This window comes from Patiria miniata, unplaced genomic scaffold (genome assembly GCF_015706575.1).
Source record: "Patiria miniata isolate m_02_andy unplaced genomic scaffold, ASM1570657v1 HiC_scaffold_11, whole genome shotgun sequence".
Lineage (NCBI taxonomy): Eukaryota > Metazoa > Echinodermata > Asteroidea > Valvatida > Asterinidae > Patiria > Patiria miniata.
In genome coordinates, this window is record NW_024037049.1 from 2,080,352 (window position 1) to 2,104,744 (window position 24,393).

The 24,393-nt window shown below is 41.3% G+C and overlaps 1 protein-coding gene across 1 annotated transcript in view; it reads right to left on the reverse strand.

The window, feature by feature from the left end:
• The window catches only part of LOC119741691 (28S ribosomal protein S33, mitochondrial-like), a 29,509-nt gene that overhangs the window by 3,500 nt on the left and 1,616 nt on the right, over positions 1 to 24,393 (reverse strand). Inside the window, exon 2 of the mRNA XM_038217543.1 lies at positions 4,937 to 5,162. Coding sequence (XP_038073471.1) covers positions 4,937 to 5,162 — 226 coding nt within the window. The remainder of the gene's footprint in view (positions 1 to 4,936; positions 5,163 to 24,393) is intronic.

Genomic DNA, 24,393 nt, shown 5'->3' on the forward strand with positions numbered 1-24,393 from the left:
TCTGCAAAGCTACAGCCAACCAAAGCCAGCAACACAACTCAACCTACGCGATATCGCTAAGGAATGTCAACCATCTCAACCGCCAATCAAGGTTAGATCCATCCAATCTCACCTTATTGGCCAACGAATCCGGGGCGTTCCCCTAAAACGAGACAATGTCTACTACCGAGATTCGTATACTCCAACTTAATGTCGAAGGACTCACCAGAGCCAAACGTGATCTCGTCCGACACCTGGCTGAAAAACATCAAGCCAACATCATACTCCTGCAGGAGACCCACATGCAGGATGAACAAAAGCTCAAAATTGAAGGCTTCAACACTATAGAGTTTATCCCCAGCAAACACCATGGGATTGCCTCATATGCACGCGATGGTATCACTGCCAAGTTGGACCAAAAGTCGACTGCAGACAGCCCAACTGAATGGATAACCATCGTTGCCAATAACCACCAAGTTGTAAACCTCTACAAGCCGCCCCCATCGACGGTCACCCAATGCAACCTGCCTCTGGTTACAGTCCCTGCCATCGTTTGTGGTGACTTCAACAGCCGCAATACAAACTGGGGTTTCCGTGACACCAACCTGAATGGTGATGTCATCGCCAACTGGGCTGAAAGGCTTGATCTCCACCTGCTTTACGCCTCAAAAGACCACCTCACCTTCTTCTCTGGTCGGCACAAGAAGTGGTCGAACCCAGACCTGAGCTTCGTCTCCTCCAATATCTCACAAAACTGCGAACGCATCATTCTTGACAAATTCCCAAGATCCGGACATTGCCCTATCGTTATCGGCACAAAGATCGAAATAAAGATCACCTCCCTCAACAAAAAGAGGTGGAACTTTAGAAGGCTGACTGGAACAAGCTCACATCCTTAACAGACGACCTCACCTTCGACCTCCCAAGCCCATCCGGGAACGCCTCCAAAGTATGCACCGCCTTCACCAATATGCTCTCATCTGCTGCAAAGTCATCCATTCCTCGCGGAAGACGTGGCCAGTATATTCCATGCTGGGATGCTGACTGTGACCGATTACTCAAGGAGTACAACGACGCGAGTGACACCGAGAAAGCAGACAAAGCTGATATACTTATGCATACCCTCGGTGAAAAAAGGCGTACCAGATGGGAAGAGATGGTAACCACCATTGATTTCACCCACTCCAGCCGGAAGGTGTGGACCACGATCAACCGACTCACTGGTCGAGGCAGTAAACCAAAGCCCTGTCCAGTTCCTGCAAACTCAATTGCATCTGTCCTTGTGGACAACGGAAGATGGAAAGACCGCTCAACTGATGCCAAAAACCACAACCGAAGAGTCAATGAGGAAATAAAAGAACTTATCTCCACCCAACGCGCCTCAAGCGACCTGTCAGGGCCAATCTCCAAAGAAGAACTCATGGAAGCCATTCTCTGTCTGAGGAATGGGAAAGCGCTGGGCATAGACCTGGTACACTCTGAGTTTCTGAGACATACAGGACCTCAGGCTGTCGAGTGGCTCCGCCTCTTCCTAACCAACTGTATGGATACACTGTCGATCCCAGCGGTCTGGATAAAAGCGAAAGTTATCGCCGTACTCAAGCCCAAAAAAACTGCTGACGAGGCGAAGAGCTACCACCCCATCTCTCTCTTGTGTATGACTTTCAAAGTAATGGAGAGGGTAATTCTCGCACGCATCAGTGACCTCATAGAACTGAGCCTACCACACGCGCAAGCTGGTTTCCGTAAGGGAAGATCTACCACGGACCAGATCTCACGCCTCGTCAATGATATCGAAGCCGCATTCCAGAGAAAAGAGAAGCTTGGGGCAGTCTTCGTAGACCTCACAGCCGCATATGACACCGTTTGGCATCGCGGCCTGTACCTGAAGCTGCTAAGAACTATACCAGATGTAAAGCTTGTGCAATTCATAATGACTCTGTTGCAGAATCGTACGTTCTTTGTTGAGACCTCCAGTGGCGACCAAAGCAGAAAGCGATGCCTACGGAATGGCCTTCCTCAGGGGTCAGTGCTCGCACCCATCTTATATAACATCTACACTGCCGACCTCCCGAACACCACCTTGGAACAGTATGTCTACGCCGATGACAGCGCCCTAGGTATTACTGGAAAAACCTTTGAGGAAATCCAGCAGCCACTCGAAGATGATCTCTCCACCCTGTGCAGCTACTACCATCACTGGCACCTGAAGCTGAGCGAGTCAAAAACCAGAGATGCCACAAATATATCAATAAAAAGCCTGAAACACTACTAAAAAAGCTGAAACTACCCTTACCCCCTTTTCAAAAATGTGTTTTCTGGATGTTTCAGACCAAATCCAGCACTTTTAATTTGTCACACTTTTTGAAAAAAAAACTGAATTCAGGTTTAAACCTGAAAAGTGGCATCTCTGAAAAACAGTATGCTCCATCTTCCACCTAGCAAACAGACTGGCTAAGAAGGAGCTTACCATCAACCTCAATGGCAGCAAACTTAAATTTGACCCCCAGCCGGTCTACCTTGGCATTACGCTCGACCGCAGCCTAAAGAGAAAGTAGCAGAGAAGACATCAAAGTGAGTGAACATCCTCAAAAAGCTTGTTGGCACCCACTGGGGCGCTAATTTTGCAACCCTCCACACATCTGCTCTTGCCCTGGCATACTCAACCGCAGAGTATGCAGCCCCCGTATGGTCGCAGAGCCGCCACACAAAAGCAATAGACACAGTGCTCAATGACATCCTACGACTTATCTCCGGTACCATGGCACCCACACCAGCAAGCTTACTGCCCATGGTCACAGGCATCCCACCCGCGAGCATAAGACGTGACCACCTGACTCTCAAGCTTTCTCAGAAAGCTAGCACGCCTTGTAGCCTAGTGCCCTACATCTCTGACAACTGCCCTCCATCAACCGCCAGCACTTCGTAACCCGTGCTTGTGAACTAAAGAACGGCCCCTCACTCTCCCCGTCCTGGGTAGCAGACCGATGGAGAGAGCAGTGGGAGATCATGACCACCAGCCTGCACGAGTTCATGCCTGTACCATCAACAAAGCCAGCAGGGCACAACCTCGAGCGCAAGCCCTGGGTTAGGCTCAACCGACTACGGACCGGGTGGGGAAAAACCAACTCGTTCCTCCACCTAGTCGGCACCAGAGCCGACGACACCTGCCCCTGTGGGTCCCCACAGACGACCACGCACATCCTACAAGAGTGTCCAATCTTCAGCCCTCCCAACGGACCTGCCAGCCTGATCGACCTTGACGACACCACACTGGAGTGGTTGAGAACTGACATTCCGGTGTGATACTGCACCTCCAGGAACGAGTTACACGAACGACGAGCAGATTTAGAGTACAAAGCTTGAATTATTCAAATCTTGCAAAAAATAAGACAAGTACAATTTTTAGATGATGAAACAATATGTTGACCATTCTCCACAATTTGCTGGGTTTAATGATGAGAGCATACAAAACAAGTTAGGTGTGTTTACAAACACAAATGCCCCGCAACCGTGACTGTTCCCATGACATAACACCACTCTTTTAACATCAACTTACATGTACCTTGGTCACATGGAACGTTCATTGACAGCATTAGTGTCTTCTGTAGGTTTTATATGAATTAATCCCTAATCCCTATGATCTCAGAATAAATACAAGATTTCTATTGTTTTAGCCACTGTGACCTTGACCCTTGACCTTTCGACCCCCAATGCGATAGGCCTATTTGGATTACCAAGAACGATCCACAAACCAAATTCGAAGTTCACATGTAAAGTATTTCTCAAGTAATCGCGCTGACAAAATTTCTTTTGTTTTAGCCACTGTGACCTTGACCCTTGACCTTTTGGCCCCAAATGCAATAGGCTTCTTAGGATTGCCAAGGACAATCCACAAACCAATTTGAAGTTCATATGTAAAGTATATCTCAAGTGATCACGGTGACAAAATAACTTTTGTTTTTGCCACTGTGACCTTGACCCTTGACCTTTTGGCCCGAAATGCAAAAGGCTTCTTAGGATTACCAAGAACAATCCACAAACCAAATTTGAAGTTCATATGTTAAGTATTTCTCAAGTTATCGCGCTGACAAGATTTGTCCGGACACACACACACACACCCAGACTTACGTTACATACCTTGTGTGGACATTGCTTTGTTTTCGTGTAGTTAAGAAAACTCGGTACAAAAAATAACTTTACTTAAACTGTGAAAACTCTTTTAACCCAATTTTTTTTCTATGATTCCCTATAGTGTTTCTCTTCATTCTGCTACTGATAAACCTAACCCAAAAATGCCTCTAAACCTGTTTTCCAGAAAGGGCAAAACCTTATGTGGACACGGCTTAGTCCACATAAGGTTAACACAACCTGCATTATGTGGACCTCTTTTGTTCACAAGTCCACATAGGGTATGTAACACAAACTCACACCCCCCCACACACCCACCCACCCACACACACACCCACGGAAACCCCCCCCCCCCCCCCACCCACCCACGGAAGGACAAGGCGGAAACAGTATGCCCCTTTGGCTTCGCCGCGGGGCATAAAAACGAGTCAGTACTAAGGGCATTAATAAATTAATTATCTAATTAGGATATCTGACCAACGCATGATGAATTAGAAAAAAGACATTTTATTTCTTTGGAGCTTTTAGTGTAATCCTAAAAAAAAATATATGTTAAATTGTTATGTATGGGACATCGCTCATTAAGAATATGCCTAATTTGCATTATTAATGAGGTGAACAAGTTTTCTTGTGTATTAAAAGGGCACATGATTGACTGTTCATGTCCTTTGAGGTGTGATTTCACACGTAAATTGACATTGAAATTTGAGCTGAATAGAAAATTCTGCAATTTGAGGGGACCTTCTCTTGGAATTGCCAAGATCCAGTGTGAAAGGCAATGTTGTAGACAGTATATGTTTTGTACTACATGCACCCACAGATGTACCTGTAAAGTCCCACAAACTGGAGCCTTCTCATCATCTTGTAGACTTCGGTGTGCGGTGGGTAGTACTCTGTAACCTCTGGTTTGTGTTCTCGTGGTTTCTCTCTCATTAGTTGTACAACTTTCATTGACTGAGAGGTGGTTGGTCTGAAAACATCCCCAAAAATACGGGCACTCAGGCGTGCCATGCGTCGTGCATAGAGAGATGACATGCCGAGGTCCTGTAAGGCTGTACATATTGACAATGACATTTACATTATTTTAATAAATATCATTGCATTACCAAAAATTCATATTCATATTTACATAAAAGATCTAACGCTGTCTGATGTCTGTCTGTCTGACATCTGTGTGTTTCGTTTTTGTTATAACCCTAACCCTGCCAGACGCAACACAGTGCACCAGGTGGAAAAGAACTGGTGCACTTTGATGCATTCAGCTGCCAACACCAGTGCATGAATGGCCAGCTCTGAAACGATGAGAGCTAAGTCCCACTGAACAATGCCACAGTTGTATCTTGCTGCGTGCAGTGACCACGGACTCTGAGGCAGTGTGGCCTTGAGACTTTTCCCCTGATGGATCTTGCTACACTGGGCAGGCTTGTCACTTAGTCAAGTGTTGCATGTTGCTGTGCTTGGCAGGGTTCTAGCAAACATACCCTGGAGGGTTAGGGATAAAGACCTAAAGAAGTGTGGGAAGACACAAAATGCGAGGAAATGCAAGGGTTTATCGAGAGGCTTCACGGTTAGGAGATACAGAAAATGATGATTTCTTCTTTGTTTTTCTCTTTTTTTGCCACATTTGTGTCTTTCAGGCTTTCAATAGTGAAATGGTAGAAAATTATCTCTATGAAAACACACTCCACAAAGCATTGGTTTAGCTAAACATACTGTAACGTTGACAATAACACATTTTTCAAAATTGCTTCACCAAGGATTACCATGCCCACTTGGGTTAACATACAAATTGAGGTCAAAAACATCCAGCAATTGAAGGCGCACTGATCATTCCTCTCGGATTCACAGCAAAGAACGTTGTATGGTGCTAAATCCCTCAAGTTTACTCTAACTCCACCCAGCTAGCAGGTGCCGCGCGAAGCACGGCATCCCACTAGCATGGCTAGTGTAAAAATAATAATAGCTTCTGCATATAGTGTATTATTCAACTTTATAATATGTAACCCATTAATAGATTGTAGTCATTTGATTGGTGGAATTTTGTCACATGACATTCAATCATTTGCCCCATTTCTTTGACCAATATTCTGTTGTATGATATACGTCATACATCATGCAATTTGATTCCATTTACCATGCATTTTGGTTCCATTCATTCCGCTCTTTGCATCAATATTGCTCACGGAGCAAACAGTTTGCTATTGTTATTTTTCTTTATTAATTGGTTTATTATTATGTCTTTTTTTTTGCTGCCAGCAGAGGAATTGTAAAGAACATAAACAATGTGTTAACATTAATAACATAAACTTTACTTTACAAGGGCAGCAAGAGACTAAAATCGTATAAAAACAAGTCAGGTGTGTTTACAAACACAAATGCCCCGCAACCGTGACTGTTTCCATGACATAACACCACTCTAACATCAACTTACATGTACCTTGGTCAAATGGAACGTTCATTGACAGCATTAGTGTCTTCTGTAGGTTTTATATGAATTAATCCCTAATCCCTATGATCTCAGAATAAATACAAGATTTCTATTGTTTTAGCCACTGTGACCTTGACCCTTGACCTTTCGACCCCCAATGCGATAGGCTCCTTAGGATTGCCAAGGACAATCCACAAACCAAATTTGAAGTTCATATGTACAGTATATCTCAAGTTATCGCGCTGACAAAATTTCTTTTGTTTTTGCCACTGTGACCTTGACCCTTGACCTTTTGGCCCCAAATGCAAAAGGCTTCTTAGGATTGCCAAGGACAATCCACAAACCAAATTTGAAGTTCATATGTAAAGTATATCTCAAGTTATCGCGTTGACAAAATTTCTATTGTTTCAGCCACTGTGACCTTGACCCTTGACCTTTCGGCCCCAAATGCAATAGGCTTCTTAGGATTACCAAGAACAATACACAAACCAAATTTGAAGTTCATATGTAAAGTATTTCTCAAGTTATCGCGCTGACATTTCTTTTGTTTTAGTCACTGTGATCTTGACCCTTGACCTTTTGGCCCCAAATGCAAAAGGCTTCTTAGAATTGCCAAGGACAATCGACAAACCAAATTTGAAGTTCATATGTTAAGTATTTCTCAAGTTATCGTGCTGACAAAATTTCTATTGTTTCAGCCACTGTGACCTTGACCCTTGACCTTTCGGCCCCATATGCAAAAGGCTTCTTAAGATTACCAAGGACAATCCACAAACCAAATTTGAAGTTCATATGTTAAGAATTTCTCAAGTTATCGCGCTGACAAGATTTGTCCGGACACACACACCCACCCACACATTCGTTTTTTTGCTATGCTTTCGAGGATTGGCTTTGTGTTTTCCTTTGTCCCTGTAATATAACACTCTCCCATAGACTAAGCACACAAACCTGCGTTCGAGGACAATAGGCACCTTCCTTCGAGGATCAATGGCCCCTTTGTGCTCCTTTTGTTGTCTGTCCTCAGGCGTAATGCCATGCAGGAACACCCACACACACACCCACCCACCCACCCACCCAGACTTGTTTCACATACCTAGTGTGGACTTTCCTTTCTTTTCGTGTAGTTAAGGAACACCAGTGGAAAAACTCATTTTTCTCAAACTGTGAAAACTCTTACAACCCAATTTTTTTTCAATGATTCCCTTTAGTGTTTCTCTTCATTCTGCTACAGATAAACCTAACCCAAAAATGCCTCTAAACCTGTTTTCCAGAAATGGGGAAACACTGTGTGGACGTGGGCAAGTCCACACTTCGTCGCTGCTACCTACATTATGTGGACGTCTTTTGTTCGGAAGTCCACACTGCGTATGTAAGACAAGCTCACAAACCCACACACACACCCATACTTGTTTCACATGACTAGTGTGGACTTTCCATTGCTTTCGTGTAGTTAAGAAAAACCAGTGAAAAAAATCATTTTTCTCAAACTGTGAAAACTCTTTCAACCCAATTTTTTTTCTATGATTCCCTTTAGTGTTTCTCTTCATTCTGCTACAGATAAACCTAACCCAAAAATGCCTCTAAACCTGTTTTCCAGAAATGGGGAAACACTGTGTGGACGTGGGGCAAGTCCACACAACGTCGGTGCTACCTACATTATGTGGACGTCTTTTGTTCGGAAGTCCACACTGCGTATGTAAGACAAGCTCACCCACACACCCACCCACGGAAGGACAAGGCGGAAACAGTATGCCCCTTCGGCTTCGCCGCGGGGCATGAAAACAAGTCAGGTGTGTTTACAAACACAAATGCCCCGCAACTGTGACTGTTCCCATGACATAACACCACTCTTTTAACATCAACTTACATGTACCTCAGTCACATGGAACGTTCATTGACAGCATTAGTGTTTTCTGTAAGTTTTATATGAATTAATCCTTATTATCTTAGAATAAATACAAGATTTCTATTGTTTTAGCCATTGTGACCTTGACCCTTGACCTTTCGACCCCCAATGCAATAGGCTTCTTGGGATTGCCAAGGACAATCCACAAACCAAATTTGAAGTTCATATGTAAAGTATTTCTCAAGTTATCGCGCTGACAAAATTTCTTTTGTTTTAGCCACTGTGACCTTGACCCTCGACCTTTCAGCCCCAAATGCAAAAGGCTTCTTAGGATTTCCAAGGACAATCCACAAACCAAATTTGAAGTTCATATGTAAAGTATTTCTCAAGTTATCGCGCTGACAAGAAGATTTATCCGGACACACACACCCACCCATACTTGTTTCACATGACTAGTGTGGACTTTCCATTGCTTTCGTGTAGTTAAGAAAAACCAGTGAAAAAACTAATTTTTCTCAAACTGTGAAAACTCTTTCAACCCAATTTTTTTTCTATGATTCCCTTTAGTGTTTCTCTTCATTCTGCTACAGATAAACCTAACCCAAAAATGCCTCTAAACCTGTTTTCCAGAAATGGGGAAACACTGTGTGGACGTGGGCAAGTCCACACAACGTCGGTGCTACCTACATTATGTGGACGTCTTTTGTTCGGAAGTCCACACTGCGTATGTAAGACAAGCTCACACCCACCCACCCACATACACAAATTCTTGTTCCGTAATTGTGGGGACTTACACTCGTTGCCACGAGGTATTTGTGGGGACCGAAAATGCTATGGGGACAGCAGAAAGTCCCCATAACTCAGTCCTAATTTGCCTAACAATAAAAAACTTCCCCATAACGTGGTGTATACCTACCCACGCACCTGTGTTTTACTATACATCAAGATTTTTTTACATTCATCAAGAGTAAAGACTATTTAACAGGTCCATGTAAAGATAATTTATACTGTTCACAAAAGATATGAATTCATTACAACAGTACGACCAATACAAACCAAAATTTGAAGAGGAAAAAAAAGAGTTCTAGCGCCCAGTTACTGTTTCTAGCATCGGATCAGTTTACCTTCGCCAACTAAAATATCGTGTGAATGTAAATTACCAGGAACAACAAACGTCAATGATAACAGCCAATCACAGAACATTTCCAGCAAAATGACATTTTGCATCTGTTTGCCATCGGCGGCTAATGGCCACTGCCCGAATGATATTGTTCAAAATTACCAAAAAATAATACTTTTTGAATTATTACGCTTTAATACCCGAATTAAGAGACGTCTGAACTTCTGGTTGCTGCAGTCATTTTGGAATGATACAAAACAACCTTCACTCTAACTTGGCAAAAACTTATTAAAAGAGGGGTCATAAGTTCACTATCGTCAATGCCTGGGAATACCGAACTGCAACTACATGTAATAGGCACTGCACACGAACCACCATGCATCGACCTGTGCATCAGTCACAACAATGCACAAAACTGTTTCTATGTTGTCGCACGGTAGGGTTTAGCTGATCAAAAGTGTCACCAAGTTTGGTGGCAATTGAAGTCAGACTTTTCATATTACAGCACTAAACAGTTAACATAACCAAAATCAACAATGACCTCATTTGACCCCTAGACAACCTTTAACCTCTAATGTCTCAAGTCATCTGAAGTTCCCCTACCCAAATATAATTGTCACCAAGTTTGGTTGAGATTGAAGTCTGCTTTTTCATATTACAGTAACAAAACAAAACTAGAGGTTCGCGTTTGTTTTACAAACGCAGAGTGGTCGGGTAGACAACCATTTTATTAGAGATTGTCCAATTAAGTTATGAATATGTTTATGTCAGAAAAAAAGGACCAAGAACTTCAACATTTCCAGTACCAATTATTTTGTACAAAAAGATTGCATCTTTTAAGGTATGATACATTTCAGTAAACAGTTGGGTACACGTACAAGTTATTTCCGGTTTGATGGCGTCATCAGTCAAAAAAGGGAAGGGAGGACACTTGTTTATTATTTAGTAAAATAACGCATGGAAATATGGCAATTTAGTGCATGTAATACTAACAGATAACTTCCAGTTTGATGACGTCACAGTTTTGGAAGCAAAAGGTCAATATTAAGTGTAACAGATGTCATTTTTTTTGGGGGGGGGGGGAAACAAAGTCATGAGACAGGGATCAAATGATGGATTTAAATTCAAAATAAAATGATCATTGTTGAATTCTCCCTACAGTAACTTCCGGTCTGATGATGTCATGATTATGAAACCTTGCAAATTCATTTGTGGTTGCATAAGGGGATATACAGTCGGCTCCCGTTATAACGAGGTCCGATGGACTTTCACAATACTGTCGTTATAGCCGGAACCTCGCTAAAACCGGAGCGCAGTTTTCCCCATTCGTTGTGCACAAGGTACGGTACATGTGCGTGCGTGTTTTAATCGTGTAACGCACGTCCGAAGACATGAAAAGATGGTCATTTGTTGGTATGTACGTATGTTAAAAATGTATATTAAATATTTAACTGATGGTGATGAATAAATGAAATAAATAAAATACCTTTGAGGGAACATTGTTCAATAATTGAGGACCTGAATCCGGAGGAAAAGGCATCATCGCTGAGAAGAATCAGGCAAGTAGGTCACTCGCACAAATCGTGCCGAGTGACATTTTGCTTTCATTTTGCATTTGCTGGAATCGGGCAAGAGAGGGCGCCAATACATGCATTACTTCCGGGTTTTAATGACTCCTGATCCTTATATGCTTTTTGGTTGTTGACTTTTTGGAACAGTTGGGTATTATTGTTTCTGAAGGGATTCTTTGAAATTGTAATTATTTCGGTTAACTATAGCGCACATTCGTGCCAAGTGACATTTTGCTTTCGTTTTGCATTTGCTGGAATCGGGCAAGAGAGGGCGCTAATATTACTTCCGGGTTGAAGTGTCTAAATGTGTAATTTCGCAGCAATTGGTGATTATTATTTGTCGGGAGGGATTCTTTTAAGATAATAATAATAAATAAACAAAAGTAATAATTTTGGATTAAAATTTGTACAATGTATATGTGGTGGGGCGTTTGAAGATCTTGGAAACCTGTTTTCATTGGGATTGTTTTTTCGGCGGGGCCGGAGGGGTTCTTAATTTGTTTAAGATTTTTATTTTTTTATTCTTCGGATTCTTTTTTGGGGGTGGGAAACACGGTATGTTTTAAACTTTATTTTTTGAAGACAGACTGAATTATCTCTGTTTGGAAGTTGTGGTGGCTCTGAAAAGAGCCGTTTGTTTTGTGATGCTGTGTTCTTTACTTCGTATTTTTTTTTTATAGCCACAAGCCATCAATAGGGAGCAATTACGCACCCGATGTTCGGGCGGTAGTACTAAAGGCTATTCCTTACAATTTTAACACTTAACTCCTGAGCGCCCCCATTGTTAGTTTGTAATAATATAGAAACGTGGTACCGCAGTCGTAAGCAAACTTCAAACCTGGTCACGCTAAGGGAAACCGCAGCGGGGGATTAGCGACTAGACCAGCGGTCCACTGCGCCGATTATCACAGTCCCATTGAATTTATTTATAAAGATCGGCGAGATGAAATAACGTTGGGTTGAAGTCTTTACAAAGGTACATTGATGGGTGAAGCTTAAGTGTGTTGCTTGAATTGGAAGACGGGAGCATGATACCCGTTTCGGGACAAAAGGTCTGTCGTTGACAAGCTGCAATGCCTGTAGTTTTGAAAAGATGTCGTTGTAAATGGGTTGAGAACAATGCTTTTCCTCGCATTGGGTCAGCCAAAATCGTCGTAATAGCCGAAGTCTTGTTATGTCCGTGCACGTAATAACCAAATATTTCCCCATAGTAATGTACACAAATTGATCAGGACTGGGAGAATGTGCTCGTTACATCCGGGTTATCGTTATGACCGAGCTCGTTATAATGGGAGTCGACTGTATAGGGGCAGTTATCATAAAAATTTGATTAAGGGCTGTAACATTTTAAAAGATTAAACGGTTTTCGATGTGCCGCTAGAGGGCGCCTTTTAGTGGGATGACGTCAAAAGTATGTTTTTGTGATTGGCATTCCTCACTTAACACTTCCATAATATATTTGTCTGTAGTAAAATGCTTCCGTTTTAGAGTAAGATTTAGTTTTTATTGCACTTCCAGTAACACCAGAAGCAGTTTTGTGCCCGGGAATAAGAAATGTTGCTCTAGGTACCGTCTACAACCTCACGAAAAAACAAACACTTTAAAAGATTAAACGGTTTTCGATGTGCCGCTAGAGGGCGCCTTTTAGTGGGATGACGTCAAAAGTATGTTTTTGTGATTGGCATTCCTCACTTAACACTTCCATAATATATTTGTCTGTAGTAAAATGCTTCCGTTTTAGAGTAAGATTTAGTTTTTATTGCACTTCCGGTAACACCAGAAGCAGTTTTGTGCCCGGGAATAAGAAATGTTGCTCTAGGTACCGTCTACAACCTCACGAAAAAACAAACACGATACTCTATTTAGTTCAAGAGATATAGGTAAAATTATTTTGTCAAATCATGCAATCAAATCGCTTGTAATTCGATACCTGATGACGTCATGATGACGTTACAACACTTATAACATCTTCGTAACATGGTAAAAGTTCACACTAGGTTTTATGATCAAAAATGGTAAACTGTTCGGAAGAAATTGTGCTTAGTTTCGATTTCAGGCTAATGTCTTCATTTTGAATTCACCTAAATTTGACCTTCCGGTAGACCCGGAAGTAAAGGTCAAGCGAGTTTACGTACACAACAAAAAATGTTGATCAATTCATGGTCTATCTCATTACAAGGTTGGAGCATAATTGATCATTTTGTTGAAGAGTTATAGATGAAAGAAGATCGTCATTTTTTCAACGAAAATCACTTGTAATTTGACACTTGATGCCGTCATCATGACGTCAGTGTAATATGCACTACTCGGAATGAGGGTCAATATATGCTAATAGTTACAAGTTCATATCATATACCGTTTAGGAGAAAACACGCGGAAACATGCTGTACGGAAAAAAAAAAAAAAAAGAAAGAAAGAAAGATTAGTCGCAACAAATCCAAAGAGTGGTCGGGTTGTGCCCGACCACTCAAAAAAACCTAACCGAAATGGAACACACAGACAGACACACGTTTGTTTATGGTGTAAATCAAGGATTTTCTTTTGTTCCTCTTCCCTTTTCCTTTGTTTAAACCCTGAACTTTTTTTTGCACCAGCTCTCATTGATTTTGTACATGTTTTCTAATCGAGGTTGTCCTCGATTCGGTTCTTGTCCTGGATTCACTGATGATGTTGCAGCTGTGTGTCCTCGATTTAAACCATAAACAAATGCACACGGATACAGAATACAGGACTGCATGGTAAGATTCCCCAAAACTTTGTTTAGGCGTAAGCACCGTCGACATCAGAATTTTCCATTTCGATATATCGGAAATCCAATATCGAGAATATTTGATATATCGATTATCCCATGTGAAAGTTAAAGACCATTAAGATGACACTTTGAAATAAAAAAGAAATCTGAAGTCCCAATTTTCCACAGCTTTCTCTGGTATGGGCGGCCATTAGGGCAAAAAAGACAATCACAAAATTAAAGTTAAGCAAAAATATTCGTGTTAAATGTACATTCATAAATACCTAAGACAGTTTAGGCATTCCTATTGGTCGAGAGCCCATCACGTGTCCGGTCTTAAACGGATGATAAAGACATGGCTAGCTGGTCCTAAACACTTTTCCAGTGTCACATGAAATTTGGACTCCCATGAAATCCGGTGCCTTTTAACACTTCATTGGTTGAACATTCAAATTCCCCACGTATGCATGCGCAATGTACTACCAGTGAATCATTATTTCATAGTCCGATATTCACACTACACAAGCCAAGCTGCGTTTTGCGTGACATCCCGTACGCGCGACCATGGAGGTGGAATGCGCGACGCACACGCAATTGTGGAGGGGCATTCCTTTTTATAGTCAGAGGGGGGTTTCGTAAACATGAATTAAAATTGTTGAACAAAATGGTTAACAAGGCCTAGTTTTTGACTTGTTTTGATTTTTGGACCGCAAAAGATTTGGTTTTTTGACCAAAAAGGTATTTATGAATGGGAATAAATATGTGTTCCGTCGGTATTAAACACTCTGTTTAAAACCAGTGTGAGCCTGGATGGGTGATAATTACCCTCGGCTTCACCTCGGGTAATTATTAAACAGAGTGTTATAATACCTCCGAAAACACACATTTATTCCCTTAATAAAACGCAAAATAAACTTAACCCAAAATTACTGTCAGCCTCAAGATGAATGTAAACCCCAAAATGATTGGTCAATTCGAATGCAGCGTTTTGTAATACAACAACAGCCGGGAGCGCATTCGCGTAACATGATACCGAGCGCCGCGCGCCGTGACATTTTTTTTTGAAATCCATGTCTATGACGCGCAACGGGTGAATGACCGAAGACCCGATATAGAAAGCGCCTGCTGATTGGTCAAAATCTAGGAAATCACGAGGCGGGGTCTTGCCTAATTAATCAGCAAATCTGTTCGCGCATAATATTTGCCGTGGTCTATTACATAGACTACATGTATCTCCGGTGTAGGCGACCCAAGGTTTGTTTTGCGTACATTTGTGGTTTTTTGGTTTTTAATTCACTTAAATGATGTGATTTCTACATAATATGCTGTCCCACCTGTTGTTTTTGTGACGGGTGAAAACAGAGGATATTTTTTTGGGGTGCTTTTTCCGAACTTCATCAGTCACCATATGTTTAATTATTTTCTATATTCACTCTTTTACTAACGATGGTAAAGAATAAACTACAAATTGTGGTTGTGAACAACCACAGAGCTGTTCCCAATATTGATTGTCTTTTGGACCGTAAACAAAATGATTTAATGATTTTTCAAAAAGAAATGTCCCGTCAAATTTCTAATTCATTAGAAAGGCTAACTAGGGTATAAAATAAACACTTCCGGTAACACCAGAAGTAGGGTTCACATGACCTTGACATACTAATTTTCATTTATAACACTTCCCAGTCTGTACACCTGCCAGGTTTGAGGTCAATCAGTTAAATACTTCTATAGTTATAAGACTGTAAAGATTGCCTCATTAAATATTCATGACGTCATAACATGATAATAATAATTAAGTGCACAGTAATAATAATGCAATATAATTATCTGTCAATATAGATTTGTATTAATGTGAAGTTTCAACCCAATCAGATTAATAATTCATGAGATATGATATAGGAGTCTAAAATTACCACTTCCCGTAAAACCGGAAGTGAAGGTCACGTGACCTTGACAAATCAATTTTCATCTACATGTATAACACTTCCCTGCCTGTATACCTACCAAATTTGAGATCAATCAGTCAAATAGTTCTATAGTTATAAGGCTGTGAAAATTGAATCTATAAATAGATGTCAAGTGACCCCCGATGACGTCACGATGACGAAAAGTTTCGGCACACATCTTCAGATGATGGTTAATGACTATGCTGAGTTTAAAGTTGATCAGATTTAAAATAATTCCCAAAGTGGCTTGTAGAATAAAAACGTGTACAAGACCTATGGGAAAAGTGGAAAAAGAAACTAGAAGTAGAACTGTATGTCTGTCGAAACAGAACACAGGGCTTTTTCACTTTCTGGAACCACGTGAGTGTAGCGAGCATAGGGCCGGCCCTATGAAGAACGCGAAGTGCTTGTTATTGTATGAACATATACGTACTGCCACTATTTGCGGTACTAAAAACTGCCAATGAAAGAATGAAAACGTCTTGCAGCACCTCTATCTTATTGGTGAGTTGTTCAACAAGGGAAATTTATATTCATGAGTTGACAATGTGGCGCTTGGTCGGTCCGCGCCCTCACGACCATGTGCGTGTGTGGTGTATGGGAAGCAGGCGATGCCGAATCTGGTCAATGTATACACGCACACACTTGCGGTTTATGCTTGGTATTTTTTGCCAACACCGCGTCAACTGTGTGAACAATTTGACAAGCTGGGAACTTGGCACTGTTGAGGCAAATGTTTACGCTATCATTTAATGGGCAATTCAAGATTATATCTGTACGGATTGATTTATTAGCAATTTTTGAAAAAGGAAAGGTCTTTTCAACGGAACTTCCGGTCTGATGACATCATATGCCTAAAACTTCACACTGTCTTAAGTGGGTCAAGGTCATCATATACACCAATATTTAGGCGATTCCGACAAACTTCGCCACAGACATCTATTCAAAATACATTTTTGCAAATTTTCAACCTTTTGCTAGGGGGCGCTCGAAGATTGCATGACCTCATCGGTAGATGATTTGAAGAATACTATCAGCCAAGAGACTAACACCGTTGAAAGCAAGTTCATATCTATTACCACTTTTAAATAATAAGCCACTTCCGGTTTTGGCCTTTTTCGACCGGAAACAAGGGTCACGTGATTGCACGCACACTGAATGAAATAAAGACATCAACCTACTCTACCACTTGCCGGCAACAGAATGCTGCGGATGCGTACGGTTGATTTCTTATGCATTTTTAAATATTAGAAGTGTCACAATTTAATTGCCTATAAATAAACACCGGATGACATCATCATGACATCATCATTACACAATGTTGTTTGAATTAGGGTCTTTGCTTGGACAAAGAGTGGTGTAAATGAATTACTGGCAAAGAGTCGAAAATGCCCTCTGAAAATCAACATTTTTTTTTAAATTTCTGTGTACAAAGTCTATGGGAAAAATTATATATTCAAAATTCTATAATAAATTGCGTGATGACGTCAGCATGACGAAAAGTTTTGGCATACATCTTCAGACAGGCGCGTACGCAGGGGGGGTGTTTTGGCTGTTAAACACCCCCCTTTGCCATGTAAAAATATGGAGGGAAAAGAGAGTTATGTGACCGAGCGCGGAACAATTACAAATTATGTGCATGTTCTCAACTTTAAGCTTTGACTACAGAAGACACTTTATAAGAGCAAGAGTATATAGGCCTATATCCCCTCATAATTTAAAAAACTTCTGCTAAAAAAAACAGGGGAAAGTGGCCAGGAAACGCCTCAGATTGCACCACAGAGCATCTACGATCCAAAATTTCCCGGGGCCCTTAAGCGGGCCCCGGACCCCACGCCGTAAGTGCTTCGCGCTCCGCGCTCGCATTGGTCCTCCGGCCAAATTAATCCCGGGACATACCGTTATTTAGTTTTACTGTTTTGGATTTCCTCAAAAACAAAAACAGTAAACGAACCATTGACCGTTTTCTCGCTTTACAGTTTTGTAAAACGGTCAAACGGTATTAAGTCACACACACAAAATACTTTTTGTTGTTGTTTTTAATTGTAGAAAGCGTTAAACGGTAAGTTGCTTTATTTTTAGAGTGTTGTTTTACAAAATCATGACAATGACAAAACGGTCAATAGTCTTGCCGACCATTTTTTTGATTTTAGGTTCGGCAATTAAGCAATGCACCGGAATGTTAATTAATGCGTCCTTGGGATCGAGTCATTGCCTGGGCCCCGCTCCTTACATTTCGTTCTCACGACAAAATTTGCGAATTGGCTATTGAAGAGCCGCGTCGACTTGAACCCCAGTTTCCTTCAAAATGTCTGCAACTTCATCAAACGTCTTATTACCATCCTGTTTCCATTGCGAAAAGTAATGTCCTCCCCTGAAGTTTTCCAGCGCCATTTTGCTTGTAACTCTTTAAGCCCCACCAACTTGACAGAATCGCATGAGAAAGGGGTCAGGGTCCGCGCCAGGAATCACATCACGCATTAATTATGCCGAGGTAACACTTCTTCGTGTAAAACATGGTCCCCCTCCACCCCCTTGCCCACCGCCACAAAATGCACCACGGACTGTTAACCATGACACTGGAATAAAAAAAACAGTCTGTATTTGTGTAATCTGTAAAACAAAAATCATTGATCGTTATGCTATAATGAATTTTACTAAACTTATAAAACGGAGAAACCGTATTTATCTTAATACCGCTTGTCGTTTTATAACACTGTAAAACGACAAAACGGTCGATGATTTGTTTACTGTTTTTGTTTTTGAGGAAATCCAAAACGGTAAAACGAAATAACGGTATGTCCCGGGATTCAAATTCCCTCTATGCTATAATTTCACCCTAGCGGTGCCCCCACCATTTTGTACCTTCAGCGAATGGCTCTACAAGTGGCATAAATCCCTTTCCAAAATAGAAAATTGTGAAAAAATACGGAGATGGAACATGGTTCTCAACTTTGAGTACGTAACAAACTTTATAAACAAAACAAAAAAAAATAACAAATTTAAATGGAATTTTCGATGTTTAAAACGTTTTCTAAACGGTGGAAGTGGCCAGGAATCGCCTCAGATTGCACCACAGAGCATCTAAAATCCAATTTTTTTCCGGGGCCCTTAAGCGGGCCCCGGACCCCACGCCGTAAGGGCTTCGCAGGTCCTGGACCCTTCATTACAATAATTCTAGGCCCCCCGGCAAATGGCAGTCTGAATCCGCTCCTGCGACCAGAGCGCATATGTATCCTGTATCTGAAGTTTGGCCTTAGGGGTGGGGGCGGTTTACACAAAGATTCCCAACGGATGAGAATCATGAGATCCAGGGGACGAAGCTGAGTGATTTTAGCCAATAACAAGAACAGATCCTAGCACTTCCGCAGCCCGTGTCACTTTTTTTCTTGAATTTCTTCTTTTTTTTTGGTTTAAATGCTGTTGAGGGAGGGGACTGCCCACATTGACCCCTTTACTCATATGTTCATCATACTCTAAAGACACAGAACATTTCTTTTCCCGATTTACTATGCTTTAGCTCAAAAAGATAACTGATGGTCGTGGGTTCCCGGCCCTTCGAGTTTAACCCGTCCAAATATACCCTCTTTTATTTCTGGCGCCAACAAAAACTCCTGACTTTTATTTTAGCGTAAAGTTTAGCCCACTGATACTATTTTTTATTTCTGGCGCCAACACAATTTACCATCTTCATTTCTAGCGTCATAAATGACGACATCCAATTTTGAAACACCCCCCTTGAAAAAATCCTGCGTACGCCACTGTCTTCAGATGATGGTTAATAACTATTCTGAGTTTAAAGTTGACCAAAGTGGCTTGTAGAATAAAAATAGGTTTAATATATAATATAATTTATAAATAATTTAATATAATTCTTTTGAAATTTTGGAGCTTTAAGCCATATCTCACGAACGCAACATGCAAAATTCAAAAATCCTTTTGTAGTTGGTTTGTCAGGTAATAGGTATATGCACAATTTTTTTTTAAATGTGTGACGTCACGATGACGTCATCAAAAACGCGATTTTCCCAAACGCATATAATAGAAGTTCCCTTCGTCATGAAACTTTGTGGATAGTTAGATAATGTCACAAGTATGCAACATTTGAAATGATGCCACCCTGACGTGATCAGTTGATTCCGCTTACAAAATTTTACATTTTCTTTCATGGGATTGACGTCAAACGTGGTGCAAATCTAGACCACAATGAAAACATGTGCATTGACAAGTGTGACGTGGATCATGTTAAAATGTGTATATTTTCAAGTCCAATATGTGGAGAAGTTGGTCCTGTAACTACGGTATGTTCTTGCATATGGACACATACAAAAAAAGAAATACGGAAAAGCCCTATGTTCTGTTCATGGAACAGACATAGCTCTAGTTGGGTTTATATTCGTCGCGGGACTTGCAGTAATTTTGGGGTTTGCATTAGTCGCAGGGCTTACAGTAATTTTGGGTTTATTTTATTTTGTTTTATTGTACATTTAACATGTTTAACACGAATGTTTTATTTGTTATATTGTATTTTTTATTGTTTACTTTTCAATTTTGTATTGGGTTTCTTTATTTTGTTGTCCTACATTTTCATTGTTAATTGAATGTTATTGATTATTTTTTTTTGCATTTTATTTTATTTTATTTTTGCTTAACTTTAATTTTGTGATTGTCTCTTTTGCCCTAATGGCCGCCCATACTCTGGAGCATATTGCTCAAACTTTTTAAAACAAAGCTAAGTGTTAAATCCAGAACGGGTGGTTTCTTTTGAGCTTTTACATTGGGGGAGACTGCAAATTCCAGCAAATGAAGAGCACAAAGCTGCACCATTTTTTTTTTTTGGAAAAATGTGTTTTTAGAGCACATTTTGGATGCACACGTCGTGCAGAACTAAGTTCAAAAATCCAGATATCCGCTGCATAGTTTGCCCCTAAACTCCGTACTGTACTTCCTAACATACTCACGTATAATGCACCAAACAAGTACAGGTGGATTCGGTCCCAATGATGACAAAAATCTGTGTTCTGTACTGAGCAACATGGAGAAGTTACACATTCATGAAGATCGCTTGCGATTGACAGGGTTTGCATCAGACAGGCCAATCACAGTTCGTCTGGTTCCCTGACCCCATTGTCTTACAGTACACTTAAACTAATCAACAGCCTAATGTTTAAACTGGATCTTCGACCAAAATATTTCCCTTTCTTTAATGTACACGCATGAAAGGCACCGCATCTGGTTATGGCGGTATCATATCGGAAAAAAAAATTGCGTGTGGGATCAGAACAGCCAGCCAATCACAGTGCGGGCGTCTTGATGATGTATGCTCAATCGAGGCGTGCGGCACTGTGATTGGCTGGCTTTTTTTATATACCAAGAGTGGTGCCCTTCACGTGTGTACGTTAAAGAAAGGGAAATATTTTGGTCGGAGAACCAGACTACTTATACTTGGCTAGTACTATACTATAGCTGCCTCGACCTCGTCCCCAGTGCTCACTTTATTTCCAACCACGTTTCCAATAGTAAGCCCTGGATAGGAAACTTTCTTCCTGTATCCTGATTCGATACCGCAATTGGCTAGTAATGGATTTTTATCGTGTACTTGGTGCTATTATTCACAACGTGCAGTACGTGTTTTTGCTATCATTTGTCCACGACTTCTCGAAAATACTAATTTCCTTTCCAATTTGCTCATATTCTTATGAAATATGATACTGCATGTTGTCTCGATAAAATCGTAACAGTTTTTGTAACTCACGCCGCGCTCGCACTGCAACGAAATTACTCTGTTTTTACCCCAGACACCGCATACAGAAACAAACGCTATTGTAACGCATATCCAGGCACCAGACTATTCCTCATTTGCATACGTGTTCAAAAATCTTGCACATGCAAATGATCCAATACCAGGGTGAGAGAGCAGGTAGTGATGGGCGCATACTGTTTGACACCCTGGGGTCGACGTTGTAGCTGCCTGTCATGAACTGCTACGGTTGACCATGGGTGGACAAATCAATTTTTAATAAGAGACAAATTTCACAAGAAGGAAGCACGGGGAACTCTAGATTCAGTAACTCGAGCTCCAATGCTCATCGCATTATGCGATGAACATTCACTTACATGTACCATGGCCTTATTTTATCGATACTTTCAGTTTGAAATGGTTGATTGGCTTGTTGAGAAATCAAGATTTCCTGATTTTCTTCTGTGCATGTCCAGACAAACACATTTAACAGCTAGCCGTGAGTGGGTCTGTATATCGGTCTGACTGGGCCTGGGCCAATTACACACAATGAACCATTTGCCGTATGGCCATATTCGGAAATGCGAGTACTCGCACTCGTACTCGGAAGTACAAGTACTTGTACTCGGAAGTACAAGTACTCGTAATCGGAGACCTGTTCTTGTACTCGGAAGTACAAGTACTCGTACTCGTATTCGGCAACCTAAGTACTCGGCAGTACTCGGTACTCGGAAAAAAGTACTCGACTACAACACTGCCCAGCATATGCAGAGTGAGTGTGGTGTTGTAAAGTCCTCACGTAAAACACTCAAATTTATCACACGCATGTCATTTCACCAGTATTTTTAAGTACTTAGGCGAAATAAAAATTAAAACATATCTAACACCCCCCCCCCGCTTCTTTTTTGGAGGCCGCCTCCCCCTTTTTTTATATTTAAACCGCAAAAAAATGATAAATTTTCAGCAGTGATATCATTTTGGCCCCTTTATCTGTTGCATCTAGCCCATGTAAAGCTGTAATGTCATTTCCTGAGTCCAATGGCGGCCATTTAAAAAAGAAGTGGCGGCCACCTTAAAAAATAGCCCAATAGGGCGGCCATTTTGGAGTGGAAAAAAAGGAGTTTCAAAAAGGCAGGACGCTAAACATGTTTTTTTTTTTATTTCGCCATACTTATGAAGCTTCCTGTGAATTCACGCGAGTGTAGGTTCTTGCATTTCCAAGAAATTTGAGGGAAAAAAAAAATACCTGGACACGACAACAAATGTATGAGAGACTAAACTTTTGATTTTCTGAGGTCACGCATGGTAGGCTGGTACTCCGAGTCATGCACACGCGAAATGGTAGGAGCCGTCCGGGTCTGGGTACCTGTACAATCTCGTGCGCCCAGTGTTTCTACGAAACTCTAGAGCGTGGTTATGTATAGCCATGTTCACGGGTCTAATGCAGAGTCTACTCCAGTGTGGGCCATAGACTAGGGTTACCATTAAGCCACCTTGAGTAACTCCAGCTGACATGCTTATCAGGAATTCACATCTGATGAGCATGTCAGCTAGCTGGAATTACTCTAGTTCCATAAATGGGCCCGGTTCCTCTTAAGGGAACAAATTCCACTTTTAAATGAATTGACCTACCAAACTAGTACACGAAAATAAAGATGGCGATCACCGCAAGATGTTAGTGATGTACAGTGAACGCACAAGGTGTGATGAATCGCACGGCACCAACCGTGAACCGTGTACGAAAATCCAAATTTCTACCCCAAGAGTAAGACATTGTTCAAAAATAAAAATTGGTATTTATACGCCTGTGCGCAAAATAGTCCAAATTTCAAAAAGAGAAAAAAATGTAAATGATTTTGAAACTTTTGTCTGCAGTGCAATGGCTCGAACTCACGCACGGACCGAAAATCTTTGACCCAGCACAGAATACGATACGTCACACAAAATCGATTAACGCGCGTACGTGTAGTTGGGTCGTAAGTGCACGCGCTTTCAGGAACTAGGCAAAAGCATACAGTCATACAGTCAGTTGGCAAATTTTCAAAAATTAGAGACTTTACAACTAATTTTGATTCAACAAACATTCGATGGAAGAGCTGTGCCCTTACATGTTCCTTTTCAAAATGCACATCGTCCAAAAAAAAATTATTGGAGACTTATCTAAAAGAGGTAGGTTTTTATTTGAAGCTATCCAGAACTAGGAAAAATCCGGAACAAGGAAAAACGGCTGCAGGCCTAGGCCTAGGTGACCGTAAGGTCATGACTCAATTCTGCTAAATGCGCTTCAAAAATCTGCCAAATTCCCCAGTACCCGAAATATAGTCATGTTCCCTAACGTGGCGCACTTCGAAGCCTACCTGACTTTCCTCGTGTATTGTGGATGTACCCTAACGTGGCGCGGCCCCTAACGTGGCGCACTTTGATTTTTCGCCTGTAGCGCCTAGCTAGAGCAACAGTTTTAACATCAAGTTATAAACACTCCTGTTCATAAATCGCGAGTTTATTTACCCGCTACAAAGTTAAAAGAAAAAAATATTTTGGCGTGATTTTCCGATTTTATTTTCAAGTGCAAAGTGAACCCTTTGAAAATGCCCCGAAAAATAAGAAAATAATTTTCTGACAAACATCTGGCTGGGTATGTAAGTAAAATTCAGTCTCTGTGGAAGCATCGGGCGTCTGGCCGTACTACAGAGCTTGCGATAGTACTGTACGGCCAGACGCAGTCGGGCTAGCCTAGCATGTGAATGAATATGAGCATGTCAGCTGGAGTTACTCAAGCTAAATTTTGGCAGCTTCTGGACATCGTTTTTTTTCGTGGCATGCATATGATACATACAGGGACTTGTAACTTGTCTAGCCTAAACAAAGCACTTCTCAGACTAGTTCCCAGTCCTCCGTTAT